At 30.9% G+C, this 20,346-nt stretch overlaps 1 protein-coding gene across 19 annotated transcripts in view; it reads left to right on the top strand.

Annotated features, from left to right (window-relative positions):
• The window catches only part of KDM4C (lysine demethylase 4C), a 437,501-nt gene that overhangs the window by 118,546 nt on the left and 298,609 nt on the right, over nt 1-20,346 (top strand). For 18 of the 19 annotated variants that reach the window (XR_004233267.1, XR_004233268.1, XR_004233272.1 and 15 more), the window contains one exon: nt 3,243-3,292. Coding sequence is in view for 13 of the 19 variants with exons in the window: in XM_012543361.3 (XP_012398815.1) it covers nt 3,243-3,292 (50 nt within the window). In the remaining 6 variants the exon portion in view is untranslated. Of the gene's footprint in view, nt 1-3,242; nt 3,299-20,346 lie in introns of those variants that run through there. The other variant, XR_004233279.1, reaches the window with a different exon arrangement.

Genomic DNA, 20,346 nt, shown 5'->3' with positions numbered 1-20,346 from the left:
TATGAACTATATATAAGTTTATTGTTAACAGAGTAGGAAATTTTTAATTTCATAGAACTTTTTTATTTTTGTTATATATGCAAGAGTAGGGTTCAGTTGACTAAATTAATTCATTCTGCCCCATTTAATGTGATTTCCTTAAAGATCTGGGAATATATATTCAATATATATTCAGCTTCAACTAGTCAGTCATTCAGAGATTTTACCTTAAAAAGTCTGGCATCTTAAATTGTGTTTACATATATATATATATATATATATATATATATATATATATATATATAATATCTTAATTTGTGTGATATGAAGCATTTTTGGATTGGTGGAGGAAATTTAGTCAATCCCTAAGAATTGTCTGGAGAATATTAAGTTACTTTAGCCTTGAGATTGAAGTGAATATAAGCCAGGAAAGAGTGTTGTAGCAAAACCTTTTAGGAGGATTCATCTGGCAGTGGAGGAGAGTTTCATCTTTTGCCCTGGCCTAGTCAAATTTCTTCCTTCCTTGACCAGAAGAGAACCAGTTAGCTTTGAATAGGTTTTTGGAAGTTTTCCCATCAGCTTAACTTTGTCCTCTGAGGCAGCAGTGTCTGTTAGCATTTTCTGTTTTGGAACTGAGAGAAGACTGGATTCAGTATGAGAAGGGAATTTCATGACTGGCCACTCTATCCATTAAACCAACTAGCTCCCCTATAAATTCAAATAGAGTCCAAGAAAGACTCTATACCATCCCTCTGGGGAATTTATTAACCTCCTTATGGAGAAAAAAATTTCAATATTGAGGAACTATGAATTATCTTCTTATATGTTCTTTCTTAGTTTGAGTGTAAGATCTAGACTCAACTTCTGGGAAATGGTCACAGACTTTTTGGGGAGAATATGGGGGATTAAAAAAAACCATTTCAGTTGCTTTCATTAAAATATCTCATTAATACACCTCATCTAAATAGTAAATTAGACTAACAATTGATAATCTTGGTCAGATGTACTTATTGAAGATTTATGAGCTACAGGCAATATGAAGATATCCCAACTAGAAGCAACTTTATAGTGATCTGAGTGATGAGTAGGAATGGTACTTAGTCAGTTATCTTAGGGTATGTGCTCAGTACAGGAATAAGGATGTGATCCCTCTGCTTATGCTATCCTGAAATTTATAATGATAGTAGCTCCTTATGCTTTTGACAATTTGGGAGTAAGGTTGTGTTAGAGGAGAACTTATCTCAAAGTACTTTTTATTTAAAGTTCCAAATTCTGTTCCTCTTCTACTTCCTTCCCTGAGATGTTAAGCAATCAGTTATGGATTATACATTTGCAATTATGTATAATATTTCCACATTAGTCGTTTTTTACAAGAAGACTCGAATAACAGAAAAATAAAGAAAGTGAAAAGTAGTATGCTTTAGTCTGTATTCAAACAATATCTGTTCTTTCTCAGCCAGCAAATAGTGTTTTTCATCATTAGTCCTTTGAAATTGTCTTGGATCATTGTAATGCTGAGAATAGCTAAATCATTCACAGGTGTTCATTGAACTTGTTATTGCGTACAATGTTCTCCTGGTTGTGTTCCCTTCATTATGTGTCAGTTCATGTAATTCTTTCCAGTTTTTTTTAATTCATCCTGCTTGTCATTTTTTATTGTACAATAATATTTCATTAGCATCATATGACACAGCTTGTTTAGTCATTGCCTAATTGATCAGATATCACAATATTTCATGTTAAACTTCACCCCACCCCCAATAAATTACACGTCTGTGACATTTGCATTGCAACTGGATTTATTACAGGAGATAAGAATATGTATGTGAAATTCCAGGTACCAATAATTTACAATCCAAACAGTTTTGCATATTTACAAAATTGCAACATAGGGACAAGATAAGTAGAACCAAAATCTCCTAAATAGGAGTGGCATGAGAGGATAATGGGAGCAGTAGAGGTGTGAAAAAGACTAATTTCCTCCTAAGGGGAAAAGAAAAGGTAATGGCAAAAGCAGCATTCTTTTTCCCTTTGGAATTGCTAGACCAGATGATCTTCTCTATAAGATTTCGAGCTACCTAAGCAAGTTCCTCAGTTTACTATAGGATGATTGGCATCTGTCCTGACTCTCAAGGAGACAAGGATTCCAGGTTTGGCTACAAACAATGAATTATGTTACTTTAGGGCAGTCTTTGTCCTTCATATCCTTTTATTTCTTAATCTTAAAAATCTTATGTATTTGTTCCTCTAAATGTAAGTTAATAAATATATAAATTGTTAGTCTCAGGAAGAATAAAATTAAATAGTTTATTCAAGTTTGGAAATGAGAATTTTTCTTAAAATTCTTAAAAGTTCATTAAACATAAAAATGTTTTAAGGTTTATTTTTTTCATGGTATGGAAAAATTGTTTTTAAAAAGTTTCATTAAAAAAAAAAAGTAGGAGCATCTAGATGGTGCAGTGGATAGAGCCATGAAGTCAGGAGGACTTGAGTTCGGATCTAGCCTCAAACACTTAACACTTCCTAGGCAAGTCACATTGGGATTACCCAATTGCCTTAGGCAAAAAAAAAAAAAAAAAAAGTTTAGTAAATTGGGGTAAATAGCACAGTGTATAGAACGCCAACTTTGGCGTCAGGTGAACCTGAGTTCAAATGAAGCCTCAGACACTTAATACTTAATAGCTGCATGACCTTGAGCAAGTCCTTTAATCTCAATTGTCTCACCCCTTTAAAAAATTTTTTTTTTAAAGTTTGGGAAATGCCCAGTGAAAGAATTTATAGTATAATATCTTTAAAAACTATGGTAAATTTCTGTGTCCTTTACAAGAATGTTAAATATAATTAAAATTTTAAAAGAAATTTAATAATGTACATAAGGAAGGGGTTTCTAAGTGTTAAAAAGGAAAATGTTTGCTTGTACAATTTATTTTTTTTTATTCTATCATATCTGATAAAGTACAAAAAATATTCTTTTAAGTCTTTTAACTGAAACAATAATTCCAGATTCCAGTTCTATAGTAAGATAAATGAGCAGTTTATTTTATGAAGCCACAAATTCTATTCAATTAAATAATCCTTTAAAAATTATTAATGTAATTGAGCTTTCTTTGAAATAAAGAAAAATCCATCTTTAATCTATGTTAATCCATTTAAGTAAGGTACATTGATTACTTAAAATTTGCTTTCTTGTTATAACTATGTATTTTATTCTTTAGATCATGATCTTAAATTATAACTTTAAAAATCTATTTATACCATTTTAGGTATGCTATCCCTCCAGAACATGGAAAGCGACTTGAACGGCTAGCTCAAGGTAAAATTATTTTCAACATTTCTTGTCTAAACAGGTGTCCGAAATCCTTAATTTTTCTTTGGCACTTTGTTATTAAGTATGGATTGCCAATTTATTTATTATAATTTAATTATTTTAAAACATTGTTTTTAAAAATTCTTTTCTTATGTCACTTTAATGGATAGCATTTTAAAAAAAATACATAGCTTGCGTGTATATACATACATATATATGTATGTATATATATAAATTCATTGAAGGCTCCCTGGAGAACCCATGTACTCTTTCAGTGAATCATGACTTCAGTTTTCTGATTGTAATGATTATTTTCTTTTTCTTTCAAGGGCTTCTATTTTTCAATACCTTTAGACTCTCATTGGTTTAAATGTAGTTCAGGGTAAATGTGAATTCATGTTTAAAGATTAATCAAAATAGACAAACTATTAATTTCTGATTATTAATGAAGTCTTTCTAATTGCTTATTCTTTTGATAAGATCTGTGCTGATTTTATACAGGATAATTAAAAGGCTTTAAGGAGAAATGGCATAATCTCATTATTACCAATATTTCAGAAAATAACAAATTTTATGAAGATGTTTTATTTAAGCATAATTTATGTACACTTGGTATTTGAAATCTTATATTACTACATAGTAAGATATTTTAAAAAGCATCTTTTTTTTAATGAACATCAAGAACAGCTTTCAGTGAAAAAGAAATAAAATTTGGCATTGGCTCTCAGAGCAAGCAGGAATTCCCCTAAGCAAAATTATCACATGTTTTGAGAAAAATATGGGAGAAAAAAACTGGAGGAAGAAAAGATTTTAAAGGCAATGATTTAAAAAAAAAAAAAAAAGCATTATGATGGTAATTGTTTTATCTATTTGAAAAGATAGATCATATTATATGCTATATATTTGACATGTTACTGTATTTTGTAACTTATGGGCGATGAACTTGCAAGGAATCCAAAAATTCATAAGTGTATCAGCATTGTCTTGATATTTATTATTTGATAAATTATGCAGTGTGCTTCCTAAAACAAACAAGAAAAATGTATTTCCTGTGAGTGGAATAATATATACATGTGTAATACTATTTAGGAAATAAAAATGGATATTATTGTGGTAAATAAAATGCATACTCGTTTAAAAGCAGTCCAGATTTCATATTTACTTTTTCTATTATATTCTTAAGAGATCTTAAAAGTTCTGATATCATGTGAGGAACTAGGGGTCAGGGAAGATGCACAAAAGCTTTTTCATATTAAAAACTATTTGAAGCTAAGTACTTACTGTTTCCCTCCCCTTCCCCCTCTCTCCCCCAATTCATTCATTTGCTTTTTTCCCAGGCCCTATGGTAGGCATTGGAATTTGGGAGTTGGGTGGTTTGTAACCATTTGTAAAAAAAATGATTGAAAATTTATACCATATTTAGTATAGAATTGACCTCCAAAGGTGCTACTGTTATTATTATTATTATTATTGTTAGTCGTTATAGTAGTAATATTATGTTTGGTTACAATTAGAGTTAAGTGACTTGCCCAAGGTCACATAACTAGCAAGTGTCTGTGGACAGATTTGAACTCAGGTTCTTTTGACTCCATCCACTGTATCTCCTTGCTGTCTGGGGACTATTATTTTATTGTTATTGGATATTTAAATGTTAGAATTGACTTAACTACAGTGGCTTATTTGAATATTTCTTCCCATCTTTATTAGTAGTTGGAGGAGGACTTTTTCACTGTGATTACCATAAACTCAGAAATTGTTTATTTTTATTTTTGCTCTTAAAGTTTTAAGAAGTTAATGTTGTTCTTTATATCTTATTTGGTGTATTTTCCTGACAATTGACTTGGCTAAATTCTACATTGTTACAGTATTTTTTAGGTAACCACTCATCTGCTTGCCATGAGTATACATTGCATTGGTTGTATTTTTACTTCATTGTGTTATCTTCAAAACTAGACGTAATAAAGTGAACCTCACTATTGATAGAAGTCTTAAATCTGTGTTTAAAGCAAGCTTACTGGATATTCATGTTACTGGGCCAGCCATTCATTTCCCATTTGTAAAAATGTGTAAGATGCAATTATAGTCTTTCTCTTACATAAATTCTTGAAGCATTTTATGTTTCAAGATGTTATATAAGTTTTTTTATGCATTTTTGAAAAAAGAATTATTTTGTTCTTATCTTTCTAAATATAGCTGTTTCCTACATATTCAGAAAATTACCTTGTTATCAGAGAAGCTTGCTAATTAATAGTGATTTAGAGTAGTTTTGATTTGACTATGGACAGCGTTGATTTCTTTGTCTGAAATCTGCCTGTCATATTCTTTGACCATTTTTCAGTTGAGAAATAAAAATCTCTGGTTTTGACTTAGACTTTTAATGTTTGTTGCTTTTTGTATCTTCCTCCGATTTTCTTTCACTTAAGAGTTTTCGTATTAAAAATACATTTTCTTTTTTTTTTTATTATATAGCTTTGAATTTACAAGATATATGCATGGGTAATTTTCAGTACTGACAGTTTTGTTCCAACTTTTCCCCTCCTTCCCCCCACTCCCTCTCCCAGATGACAGGTTGACCAATACATGTTAAATAGGTTAAGGTATAAGTCAAATTCAATATATGTATACATGTCCATACAGTTATTTTGCTGTACAAAAAGAATCGGACTTTGAAATAGTGTACAATTAGCCTGGGAAGGAAAAAAAAAATGCAGATGGATAAAAATAGAGGGATTGGGAATTCTATGTAGTGGTTCATAGTCATCTCCCAGAGTTCTTTCCCTGAGTGTAGCTGGGTTCAGTTCATTACTTACTGCTCTATTGGAATTGATTTGGTTCATCTCATTGCTGAAGAGGGCCACGTCCATCAGAATTGATCATCATATAGTATTGTTGTTGAAGTATATAATGATCTCCTCGTCCTGCTCATTTCACTTAGCATCAATTCATGTAAGTCATTCCAGGCCTTCTTGAATTCATCTTGCTGGTCATTTCTTATAGAGCAATAATATTCCATAATATAAAATATTTTCTTTCACTTCTTTGAAGTGAACTTTGAAGAAACTCACCATTAAAGATTTTATTTTTTGTAATTTGTTAACTATTTATGCTTTGAAACTCACCAATCCTGACATTTCTTTCTGTTTTTAAAAAATTACTTTTCTCTTTTGAAAACATTATGAAATTTCTTCTTGTTGTATGCAGTCTTAGGATTCCAGACAGTTTTTTCTTTGGAGCGTTAGAGTCCAGATTAATTAGCTGTTAAAGTGTAGCCTTCCATCTTGTTGCTCAATTGTAAATGCCAGTAATTATTTTTTAAAAGTTTTGTTTGTATATCATTAAATATTTCTTAATTACATTAAAAAATTTAAAAACATTTTAAAAGTTTGAATTCCAAATTCTCCCTCTTCCTCCTGCCTCTTTCCTACCTGTTGGATAGACAAACTTAGTGATATAGGCTATATGTGTGATGTGAAGTAAAACACATTTACATATTAGCCGTGTTTAATGTTCCTCTTTCCTTGCCCTTTTTCCTAATTTCCCTCCCTTCTTCCCCCCTCCTCCCATGATAAATAAGGGGAAAAATGTGCTTTAATCTATACTCAGAATTCATTAGGTATACTGTTTTTCAAAATGGTTCTTTGGAATTGTTTTGGATCATTGTCTCGATAGCTAAGTCTTTCATATTACAATATTGCTATGAGTGTGTAGAGTATTATTGTAATGCTCATTTATATCAGTTCATATATGTCTGTCCAGTTTTTCCTGAAACATCTTATTTCTTATAGCACAATAGTATTTCATCTCAATCATACATAGGCCTGTCTTAGAGATATTGATATCTCTAGTTTAGTTTAGTTTCAAACTTTCAATACTGAAATAATGTAAATCACATGGATTTTTTTTTTGCTTTCCCAGTGCATATAAACATGAATTTTATACTCTAGTCTGTTAAGTCTATTAAGTATTATGTCTTAATAAAATAAGACAAAACAAATCTTAATTTAAAAATAACTATTGTTAAAAAATGTTAATCATCATCTGATCTCTCAGAGAATCATAATCTTTTTGCTGGTGAAGGATCTTGCTTGGTGTTAATTGTTGCTGAATGATTAGGATGTTCACCTAACTTTTGACCTGTCTTGATTTTCAACATGTCTTCCTCATTAAACTTAGTCATGTCTAACTTTTTATTTAAATTGAGTGAGATACTATTCTTCCTTTCATTTGACTACTTAGCAGGCATTGTAGGGTTATTATTTGGCCTACTTTAATATTGTGGACTCTTATATGGGCCTGTTCTATGGTGCCTTAAAACAATTCCACTAATAACATTAAAGATCACTGATGCCAGATCACCATACCAGATAAGGCAATAGTGAAAAAGTTTTAAATATTCCAATAGTTTCCAAGATGTAACAGAGACACACGCTATTGGGGAAAAAAATATGCAATAGAATTGCTCAACAGAGGGTTGCTACAAACCTCCATTTTGTAAAAAGCACATTATTTGCTAATTAAAATAAAATAAAATTCAGTAAAAGGAGATATGCCTTGTTTAGCTATTCATCAACTAGTGGGCATCACTTTAATTTTCAGTTCTCAGCCACCAAAAAGAATTGCTATAAATATTTTTGTACATATAGGTCTTTTCCTCTTTTCTTTGTTGTCTTTAGAACTCAGACGTATTGCTGTGTCAGAGGCTATATACTCTTTTCTGCATAATTCCAAATCCTTCTTCAGAATTTTTAAGACAGTTCATAACTCCACTTATAATGTATTAGTTTGCTTATTTTTCCATAGTCCCTCAGAGATTTGCTGTTTTTCTCCCTCCTATCATTTGATAGCCAATCTGATAGATATATGAACAGATATCTGAGGTATTTTAATTTCCATTTCTCTAATAGTGATTTAGAGCATTTTTTTCCATTTGATTATTGAAAGCTTTTGAATACTTCCTAAAACTGCCTGTTGGTTTCCTTTGTGCATTTATCAGTTGGGTTTTCGAAGCAATACTGAATTATTATTTCAAAAGCTTGGATCTTTGGGTTCATGCAATATAGCCGGATGGCACAGTGGATGAACTGTTGTGCCATGAGTCGGGAAGACTCATCTTTCCAAGTTCAAATTGGAACTCAGATTCTTAATAGCTCTGTGAACCTAGGCAAGTCACTGAATACTGTTTCTCTCAGTTCCTCACCTATAAAATAAGCTAAAGAAGGAATAGTAAACCACTCCAATATTTTTGCAAGAAAACTCCAGATGGATTCATGCAGAATCAAACATTTGAAACAACTGAATAACAGACGAATATGGTAGTTTCTTAGTGCATATTGTGTATTGAATGTATTTCACTTATTTACTTCTCTGATTCTTAGAAATTACTAGATTTTTTTGAGATCACTGCTTTATAATAAAGTTTAAATATAGTACTGCCAGGCTACCTTCTTTTGCATCTGTTTCCATTGATTCCCTTAATATCCTTAAACTATTGTTCTTCCAGATGAATTTTGTTACTATTTTTTTTTAACTCTACAAAATAATTCTTTAGTAATTTGATAAGTATGGCACTGAATAGTAGAATTTTCATTTTTTTATTGTTTTTTCTTTTCATGAGAAATTAATACTTACACAGTTGTTGTGCATATGAAATGTTTTGTAATTGTGTTCATATAGTCCCTGGATTTGCCTTGGTTGTAGTTATTTTAATTGAAATTTGTTACTATATCTTTTCCTGCTTGGTTTTATTGATAATAGATGCAAATGTTAACAGTTTACTTATTTTTAGAAAATTTAAAATAGTATTTTACTTATACAAATATATGCAAAGATAGTTTTCAACATTCACCTTTGCAATATCTTTTTTTTTTTTTTTTTTTTTAATTTATTTATTTAATAGCCTTTAATTTACAGGATATATACATGGGTAACTTTACAGCATTAACAATGCAATATCTTTTGTTCCAAAATTTTCTCCCTCTCCTTCCTTCTCCCCAAGACAGCAAGTACTCTGATACAGGTTAAAACCATGTGCAATTCTTCTAAAATTTCCATATTCATTATGTGGAATTCTTCTAAACATATTTCCATATTCATTATATGCAAGAAAAATCAGATCAAAAGGGAAAAAAAATGAGAATAAAAGGAAAAAACCAAGCAAAAAACCTAAATGCAACAGAAAGGTGAAAACATTATGGTTTGATCCACATTCAGTCTCCCTTGCACTTTCCATCTCAAATCTATTGGAACAACTTGAATCACCTCATTGTTCAAAAGAGCTAAGTCCATCACAATTGATCATCACATAATATTGTTATTGTGTAGTATTCTCTTGCTCATTTCACTTAATGCTAATGATTTATGTGGATTTATTTTGTATCTTGTTACTTTGCTAAAGTTGTTAATTATTTCATTTAGTATTTAATTGATTCTTTGTGTTCTAAGTATGCCATCTTATCATCTGCAAAGAGACAGAGTTTTGTTCATTTTGTATTCGAATTCCTTGTTTTTTTTTTTTTTTAAATTAAAAAGAGCTAAGGAAAAACCCAAAATAGCAATGTTAAAAATGAAAAGGGTGAATTCACCACTTACAACTGGCATCTATAATATGATATTAGATAATAGTGGTGATACTAAACATCCTTTATCACCCCTGATTTAATTAGGAATGCTTCTTCTAGTTACCTCCATCACACATGCTTGCTGTTGGTTATAGAAAGATTCCATTTATGAAAAGCTCCATGCTTTCCAGTATTTTTCATAGGCATGAGTATTGTATTTTGTCAGAGGCCTTTTCTGCATCTATTGAGATAATCATATGATTTTTGTTGGTTTTGTTATTGATGTGGGCAGAGTTATGTTGGTAATTTTACTAATATTAGAATGAGCCCTGCATTTCTAATATATAAACACCATTTGGTTATAATTTATGATCCTTATGATATATTACTGTAATCTGCTTCCTAGTATTTTATTTAAATTTTTATACAGCATTATTGAACAGGACAGTTGTTTCTATGTCTGTTTTCACTCTTCCCAGTTTGGGAATCAGCGCACCATATTTGTGTCATGAAAGGAATTTCCTTGGTATTGATTATTTTTTAAATGTTTGATACAGTTCATTTATGAATCCATCTTGGTCCTGGGAATTTTTTTTTTACGAAATTATTGATGTTTGTTCAATTTCCTTTTCTAAAAGGTGTTATTTAAGTAGTCTTCCTTTTCTGTTAATGTGGTCAGTTTATATTTTTGTAAATACTCATCCATTTTGCTTATATTGTTAGATTTATTGACATAATTGGGCAAATGGCATCCAATAATTACTCTTAATTTCTTCTTCATTGGTAGTGAATTCACTTGTTTTCATTTTTAACAGATATTTTTTCCTTTCTCTTTTAAAATAATCTATAATTTAGCTTTCTTTTTTTCATAAAACCAATTCCTAGTTTTATTTTTGTTGTTGTTGCTCATTTATTTTATTAAGAATTTTATTTTATTAAGATTTGAACTTGGGAAATCTTAAGTACTGCTTTGTCTATATCCTATTGATTTTGGGGTGTTACCTCATTGGTATTCTTTTTTAAATGAAATTATTGAAAGATCTAAGCTTTTGAAATAATAATTCAGTATTTGACAAAAATTACTTGGAAAACCTACATTTTATAGTTCTCCTTTAATTTTTTAGGATTTCCAATTTGGAGTTTAATTGGGAACTTTCAATTTTTTCTTTTTCTTTTTTTTTAAGTTAACCTGCCAAATTAATCTATCTTTTCTTTATTTTATTGATATAAGTGTTATAGATCACACTGTTCCCTTACGTACTGCTTTGACTATCTCCTATTGATTTTGGGATGTCGTCTCATTGTAGTTATTATTTAAATGAAATTATTGTTTGTTTCTATGATTTATTATTTAACTGATTTATTCTTTGAGATTAGGTGATTGAGCTTCCAATTAACCTTTATTTATTTATTTGCCAAAGCAGTTGGAGTTAAATGACTTGCCCACGGTCACACAGCTAGGAAGTATTAAGTGTCTGAGGCCAGATTTGAACTCAAGTTCTCCTGACTTCATGCCTGGTTCTCTATCCACTGCCCCACCTACCTTCCCTCCAATTAATTTTCAGTTTCTTTTTGCATGACTTCTTATTGAATGTAATTCTTAATGCACTGTCATCTGAAAAGTGTATTAATTATTTCTGTTTATCTACATTTTCTTTTGCGATTTTTATGGCCTAATATATGGCTTTTTTGTGTGTGAAGGTATCATTTATGCCTTTCTATTCCCATTCAATTTTATCCAGACATCAATAATTTATAATAATTCTAGAATTATATTCCTCTCCTTATTCTCTTCCTTATTTAGTTTATGATTAAATTTACCTTGTTTTGGTAGGGGGAAAGTTAGGTCCCTCATTAGTATAGTGAGTGTTTATTTCCTTTGGAGACTATGGTGTATGGTGTTTGGTATACATATGTCTAGTATTTGATATTATTTCCTTTTATCAATATATAGTTTCCCTGCTTATCTCATGTAAGTAGGTCTTTTTTTTTTTTTTAATCAAGTCTCATTTCTTTTTCATATATACCCTTTTTCATGATTTTTTTTTTTTTTTTTTGAGTCTTGTATTTGAAAGTCCAACTTTGTATTCTTCACTGGTCTTTTCATAAGGAATTCTTGAACGCTATTTTTTCTCTAAAACATTATACTCTTTTTTTCTAGGTAGTTATTTTTGTCTTATTCCAAGCCTTCCTCCTTTGATGTGACCTTCACCTAGTTTGGTTGTTTTTATTTTGGTTGGTTTACTTTTTCTGAGGGTAATTCATAAATTGTTTAAACTTCTATTTTACCATCTGGTTCTATAGGGGCAATTTTTCCTTTATAATTCCTTGAAATATGCTGCTGGCTTTTTTTTTTGATCAGAGTTTCAAGTAGTTCTGTAATTCCTAAATTATCTCTTTTAAATCTGTTTTGAAGTTGTTTTTTTTTAAATGAGCTATTTTACATTTTCTCATATTTTTTTGACTGTTTTAATGTTTTTTTATGTCTCATGGAATCATTAACTTCCACTCACTTCTGATTTTTAAGGTATGATTTTCTTCAGTGAGTTTTTTCACTTCTTTTTCCATTTGACCCATTTTGCTTTTAAGTAGTTGTTTTCATTGGTGAAATTTGTATGTGTTTTTCCAGACTGTTAATTGGCTTTTAAAAATTTTCTGGTATTATTCTTATTTGTCCCTTTTAGTTTGTCTTCTACCATTCTCTTCTAGGAATTCTTAAAGGATTTGTGTATAATTCACATTTTTCTTTGAGGCTTTGCTTTAGCTATTTTGACATCATTGTTTTTTTCTGAGTTTGTGTATTAATCTTCTTATTAGCTTTTTAATGGTCTTGTTTTTTGTTGTTTGTTCTTTTGAAAAAAATTTATTTTTTAGTTGAACGTTATGTTAAAGTTGGGCTTTGTTAAGATTGGGGATAGGATAGCACTGTTCCAAGCTTCATGCTTTCTTTTCTTTTTTTTTTTGGTGTACCTTTTCAGAAATTGTTGGTGCTTTTAAGGTAGTATAATATGGGAGTAATGCTGGTCACTGCTCTTTTGGTATGAGCTCTAGTCCTTCACAGAAGAACCCCTAATTCCTAGTGACCTACTCGGCAGGGTTTCTGTTCTCTTATGACCGAAGTCACTCCCCTCTGCCCTTGAATTGTGATCCTGAAGTGTGGGTATTGGTATTGGAGTTACCAAACAATAGTTGGTGTTGTGCCTAATGCTAGTACATGTATACAGTATAATTTCTTTATACTTTGTTTCCAGGTCTCTTTACTTATCTCTAGCTCAAGAGCTTCTGAAGCTTTTGCTTTTTCTGTCTTGCTTAAATCCTACCAATGGTGTTGTACCTGCATGTGCCATGTCCAGCCCCCAGCCTTATGTCACAGACAGTGTTTTTGGAACTCTGATGATGTCTTAGGCTGGAAGAACTTCTCACTCTGATCTTTTGTTGGCTCTATTGCTCCAGAATTTAATTTCAGGTGTTATTTTAATGTTGTATAGAAGATAATGTTGTTAAGAGACCAGCTGATTGCTTCTCTACTTTGCCATCTTGACTCTTCACTTCAGCTATCCCGTTGAACATTATTATATCCTTTCTAATTCCTGTCATTTTATTTTGAAACTCCTTAAATACTTTGTATGTTTAATACCAAAAATAGTGTGAAAAATAGGCATGTGAACTAGTTCTATTCATATAGCTTCTGGAACAGTGTGATTAATCTTTGCTTTTTTGTATAGGTAATATAGTTCATGAAGGGAATAGTCTCAGAATTAGAGTAATTAAGATATGAATTTGAATTCTTCCTCAAAACTCTTACTGTGTGTTCCTGGCCAAAATACTAAGCTTCTTTTAGCCTCAATTTCCTCATGAGTAAAATGGATATAATAAAAGCATTTATCTTTGAGGATCAAATGAAATAACATGTAAAATCCATTGCAAATCAAATACTTTAAAAGTATTATTATTTTAAATTATTATTATTGTTATCTTTTTCCAGGTGAGTCTAAGTGTTTGTGTAACTGGTGGTGTAGAAGGAAGGTACAATCTTTTCTTTTCCTCATTCCATATCAGAAATTGAGAGATTGTTTTGTTTAAGTGTACCCTCTCCTATCCTCTCAGGAGTACGAAGGAGTAATTCTCTGACTTAACAGCACACTTGATTTTCCAATTATGTTAGACATCCTTTTGAATTCAAAAACTTCTATTATACTGTTTTGTAATAAATAAATGTCCTTACTGTAGGAAAGGTTTCATTTTGAGAAGTATTTTCACATACTCCAAGAAAGGACATTGCATTCTAACTGACTTGAAAATCAAGAATAGGCTAGCATTCTGTCTTGGTTTGTTACTTAATCTTTTGTTTTCTATGGTTTGTCTCACTAGGTGATAAATCATTTGTTCGCCTTCAGGGTAAACTTTCCTTCTGTTACTTATGTAATAATTAAAGGGGACTTGTAAAGACCCTGTTCATTGCCATGTCAGTAAAATTTGAAGGTAGTTTTAAAATGAAATCTAAAAGTTACTTTTTTTCTGAATAAAAAATACCAGAATAGTTGTACAATCACACTTATTAATAGAATTCTCAAAGCTCGGGTATGCTAATAATTGCAAATCTACAATTCTTTAAATAATGTAATCAGTTGCATATTAAGACCAGTGTAATTGTGAACTTGAACTTTGTTGGTGACAAACTATTTTCATGAATATTAACATGAATGAGTTTCCAATCTGGAAAGTGGATTAGAAAAGAGCTTAAAATTTGATTAACATAATCCTCAAATAAATAGGTAAAGAACTTTGTATTGAAACTGTATGCTAACATCCTAACAGCAATAATCAAATCCGCATTTCTTATTTTTATATCACAGGAAAACTGTAACGAACAGGCATCTATAAACTTTATTTTTTCATCATTGAATAGTAAAAACACTGCTAGGCTTTTTCAGTTGTCTTAAACTGATATGCTATCTAAATGGTGTAATTTATTTAAAGCGTTATGAATGAGACATTTAAATTTAGTTTGACTTTTAAATAAAACTGTTCTCACTTATGATTCTTAAAAATGAAACAACAGAAAGTTGTTACAAAATAGTGGAATGTGGGTCCCACAGATTAGCCTTCTTCTAAATTAATTTAATATCACTCAATAATTAAAATGCTAAAATAACAGCACATATGACAAAGCATTACAGGTTGTGTAGATTAAGGCAGCACTTGATAATATAAAATTAAAGGAAGGCCAGAATATTTTTCATTATCTTGTCTACACAACATAATTATCACCCTTCTTTTAATTCATTAACCATGAATACTTTCATCTTTTGTTTCTACTGAAATCTTCATTACCTTGGCATCTACAAATATTTTATCTCAAAGACATTAGAGTTATAGCTAATAAAGGCAACAGTTTGATTTTGCTCTTCAACAGCTTCTTTCTCATTTATGTAGTTTTTTTAGTTTTATATAGATGTAAATGTAAGCAAGCTGTTAGTGCAATTTAAAAACTAGTCATGTTCATTTACAATTCCATTGAATTCTTTAGATTTTTTTCTTATGAAATCAGATGGAAAATGTAAAAGGAAATAAAAGGACAGTAGCAAATCTGAATGCATAGGGTAGTAGATTTTTAGTTAAATAATTTAGTTAAAGAATAGTTAGACATGAAATTATATCATTATTTCATTATAATACAAACAGGATTAAAAAAAGGATTAAATTAAAATTTTAGGAAGAGTAGTTACATGTGTATTTCAACATCCTGTGAATTAGGCACTAATGTAATTAATCAACCCATTGTTGAATACTTGTGTTAATGACAGTTATTGAATCCTTTAATAATTTATGGGTTTAAAATCATTTAAGAAAATGTGTAGAAGAAGCAAGAAGAATCCCTATCGTAAATATGGATTCTTAAGTAAAATTGTTGCAGTGGTTAATAAACTGTACTTCTTTCATTCTATATGTTACAGTTTTTTTTTTTTTTAAATAATTTTTTATTGACAGAACCTATGCCAGGGTAGTTTTTTACAACATTATCCCTTGCACTCATTTCTGTTCCAATTTTCCCCCTCCCTCCCTCCGCCCTCTCCCCAAAGATGGCAAGTAGTCCTATACATGTTAAATAGATTGCAGTGGATCTTGGATATAATATATGTGTGCAGAACCGAACAATTTTCTTGTTGCTCAAGGAGAATTGGATTTAGAAGGTATAAATAACCTGGGAAGAAGAACAAAAATGCAAGTAGTTTACATTCATTTCCTAGTGTTCTTTCTTTGGGTGTAGCTGCTTCTGTCCATCCTTGATCAATTGAAACTCAGTTGGATCTTGTCGTTGTTGAAGAAATCCACTTCCATCAGAATACATCCTCATACAGTATCGCTGTTGAGGTATATAATGATTTCTTGGTTCTGCTCATTTCGCTCAGCATCAGTTCATGTAAGTCTCGCCAATCGTCTCTGTATTCATCCTGCTCTGATCATTTCTTACAGAACAATAATATTCCATAACATTCATATACCACAATTTACTCAACCATTCTCCAATTGATGGACATCCATTCAGTTTCCAGCTTCTGGCCACTACAAACAGGGCTGCCACAAACATTTTGGCACATACAGGTCCCTTTCCCTTTTTTAGTATCTCTTTGGGGTATAAGCCCAGTAGAGACACTGCTGGATCAAAGGGTATGACAGTTTGATAACTTTTTGGGCATAGTTCCAAATTGCTCTCCAGAATGGTTGGATGTATTCACAATTCCACCAACAATGTATCAGTGTCCCTGTTTTCCCACATCCCCTCCAATATTCTGCATTATCTTTCCCTGTCATTCTGGCCAATCTGACAGGTGTATAGTGGTATCTCAGAGTTGTCTTAATTTGCATTTCTCTGATCAATAGTGATTTGGAACACTCTTTCATATGAGTAGTAATAGTTTTAATTTCATCATTTGAAAATTGTCTGTTCATATCCTTTGACCATTTATCAATTGGAGAATGGCTTGATTTCTTATAAATTAGAGTCAATTCTCTATATATTTTGGAAATGAGTCCTTTATCAGAACCTTTGACTGTAAAAATATATGTTACAGTTTTGCTTGTTATATATGTTCCTTTTTCTTTGTAACACAATTTTCAATGATTTTCTTCACTATTCAGCAATAGTGAACAAAACAATTAAATAAGTAATTCTGAAATACTTAAAAGCATTTTGCCTTCCATATTGTATTTTTACTAGTAACTTTAAGTTAAGTGGTACATAAAAATTTCTAAGAGACAGAGTTTCTGGATAAGTTATAGTCAATTTTATTAAGCACCACTGTAAAATGGTCAAAAAAAATGCGCTTATTCTTCTATGTGATCAAAGATATCTGATCTGTGAAATCTTCAATGCTTATGAAACCTTTAGAAAAGGAGGTGCACCTGAGATTAGAAATCAAATGTGATTGGTTAACAAGTAATGAAAGCATGAACATGTAATGAGGGATGGATTTGTTCTAATGAGAGTCTGAGGGACATGACTCTGATCATTCAGTTTCTGTAAGACGTATCTATACCCATATCACCCTGTCTAGAGTAATTACACAAGAGCAAATCTACTTCTACTCAGACCAGTTTGACTAAAGCACAGTGGACTATTAATTCATCTGAATTAAAATTTCTTCACTTTTTAATCAGATTTGAGTTTTCCCAGTGTGTCTGTCCAAGCACATCTTTTTATCAGCTCTGATATTTCAAAGGCTAAATAACCTACAAAGGTTGATTTCTGAATGAGGAAAAGAAAGGGAAAAAACCTCGGCACTAATTAAGTAATTGGCTTTTAAGATGGGAGAAAAATAAATCATTTTTTTTTTTTATCTATCCTATGGAAGAAACAAATAAATAATTAGAATGATGAAAATTGGCTTGATTTTGTGTACATATTTTTGAAAGAATGACAGGCAAAGCTGACATAATTTTGTGAAGGTTCTAAATCAATGTATTCTTATAGAGCTTACACAGAAGTGTTTGATTTTTAAAGAAGGAAAATGTACTGTCTCTATGGTAAATACATATCTTGCTAAGCATTTCTTTTTTTGGCAGTCTAAAAATATTTATATGCCTACTTTTATAAAAGATAATAATAATAATAAAACTATGCTAAATCATTACTTGAAGGAGCCTCAAACCAGCAAAAATGAAAAAAAAAAAACTACCTTTTGTTACTAAATTGTTTCAGTACATGCTTTGAGTAAATGGTATCAGTATATAGTATTTTATAGTATCCTAGTCTAATCTTGGCTTCAAATTGACTGAATTAAATATTGTTATCTCTACATTTGAATTTTCAAGTAATTTCATGTTAATTTTTTCTATATTTTCCCTTCTTATTTTATTTTCTGTTTTAATTTAAAATTTTTATACCATTCATAGAATTCTTTTAAGATCATTATGAATATACTGTTGAAGAGTACTATAAAGTATAGTGTTATTTTGATGAATATATCTTAAATAGAAAACTAACTTGAAAGTATAGTTACTATATGTTAAAGAGTCAGCATTGATGAGAGTGATTTTTTGTGTATGTGAATACATAAATTGTCAAATGGAATATATAAAATTAGTAGCTCATTTTGAATAAATTTTTCAAAAACAAACCATTAGTAAGTATTGTCAGCCTACTATGTATGAAGTAATGTACTAAGTGTTAACAAAATAAAGACAAAACATAGTCTTTGATCTGGAAGAATTCACATTTTTATTTAGAAGAAGACATGCAAACAACTATGTGTATATATGATATCTGGTAAGTAGGAGGTAATTTCAGAGGGAAGACAAGCATTGTGAGAGTCAGGAGTATTGAGGCATATAAAGGTCTTTCTTTCACTTACTAGCATTTTATTTTTTCCAATTACATGTAAATATAGTTTTCAATATTTACATTTATAAGATTTTGATTTCCATTTTTTCCTCATTCTTCTTTTCCTTTCATCTCTCCCCAAGATGGTAAACAGTCTGATATAGGTTATACATGTACAATTTTATTAAACATATTTCCATATTAGTCATGTTGTGAAACAAGAATCAAAACAAAAGGGAAAAGCCACAGGAAAGGAAAAAAAAAGTGAAAATAGTGTGCTTCGATCTGCATTCAAACTCCATAGTTCTTTCTTTGCATGTGGATGGCATTTATGGCATCATGAGATTTTTGGAATTGTCTCATATTGTATTGCTGAGAAGATCAAAGTCTATCAAAGTTGATCGTCATACAATGTTGCTGTTACTATATACAATGTTCTTCTGGTTCTGCTCACTTCACTCAGCATCAATTCATGTAAGTCTGCCCAGGTTTTTCTGAAATCTGCCTGCTCATCATTACTTATAGAACAATAATAGTATATCACAGCCATATTCCAGAATTTGTTCAGCCATTCCCCAATTGTTGGGCATCTCCTCAATTTCCAATTCTTTGCCATTAGAAAGAAAGCTGCTATGAATATTTTTTACATGTGGGTCCTTTTCCTTTCTTTATGATCTCTTTGGGATCAGTAGTGACACTGCTGAATTAAAGAATATGTACAGATGGGGCAGCTTGGTGGTTCAGTGAGTAGAAAACCAGCCCTGAAGTCAGGAGAACATGAGTTCAAATCCAACCTCAGACACTTAGCACTTCCTAGCTGTGTGACCCTGGACAAGTCACTTAATCCCAATTGCCTCAGCCAAAAAAAAGAAAGAAAGAAAGAAAAAGATGTACAGTTTTATAGCCCTTTATGCATAGTTCCAAATTGCTCTCCTGAATGGTTGGATCAGTTCACAATTCAATGCAACATTTATCATTTCCTTTTCTGTGTATTTGCCAATCTGATAGATATTAGGTGGTTCTTCAGAGTTATTTTAATTTGCATTTCTCTAATCAATAATGATTTACAGTAATTTTTTGTATGACTTTATTATTATTATTATTATTTTTTTTCATCTGAAAACTGCCTGTTCCTATCCTTTGCTAAAATAGCTTTTGGAGAATGACTTGTATCCTTATCAGTTTGACTCAGTTCTCTATATATTTTAAGACAGAAACCCTCTTGCAGGAGGTGGGATTTTAGTGGTAGTGGAGTGCTGAAGTATTTTAGGGAAAAAACAAGACAGCAGCAAGAAGTGTGAACATTTCAGGTATATGGAGGTAAGAAGTGAAAAATGAATTGATTTGGAGTATCTTTTAAGAGGAACAGCAAAAAGGATTATATACTTGAATCATTGAATACTTGGGGAAAATAAAGTGTGAGAAGAGTGGAAAGCAGAAGGTGGCTAGATTGATTAAGGACTTTGAAAATTATCGATGATTCTATATTGATCTTGGAGATAATGGGGAGATACTGAATTTAGTGAGTAGGATGAGTGACATGGTCAAACCAGTACTTTATTAGTATCACGTCAGCAGTATGTTGTGAATGGATGATAGGGGAAAAATTTTAAGGCAGGGAAACCATCTAATAGATTAATTTAGTAGTTTAGGTTAGTTTACCTGCTTCAAGGTAGCAC

Source organism: Sarcophilus harrisii, chromosome 1 (genome assembly GCF_902635505.1).
Source record: "Sarcophilus harrisii chromosome 1, mSarHar1.11, whole genome shotgun sequence".
Lineage (NCBI taxonomy): Eukaryota > Metazoa > Chordata > Mammalia > Dasyuromorphia > Dasyuridae > Sarcophilus > Sarcophilus harrisii.
This window is presented reverse-complemented; position numbering and strand designations above follow the sequence as displayed.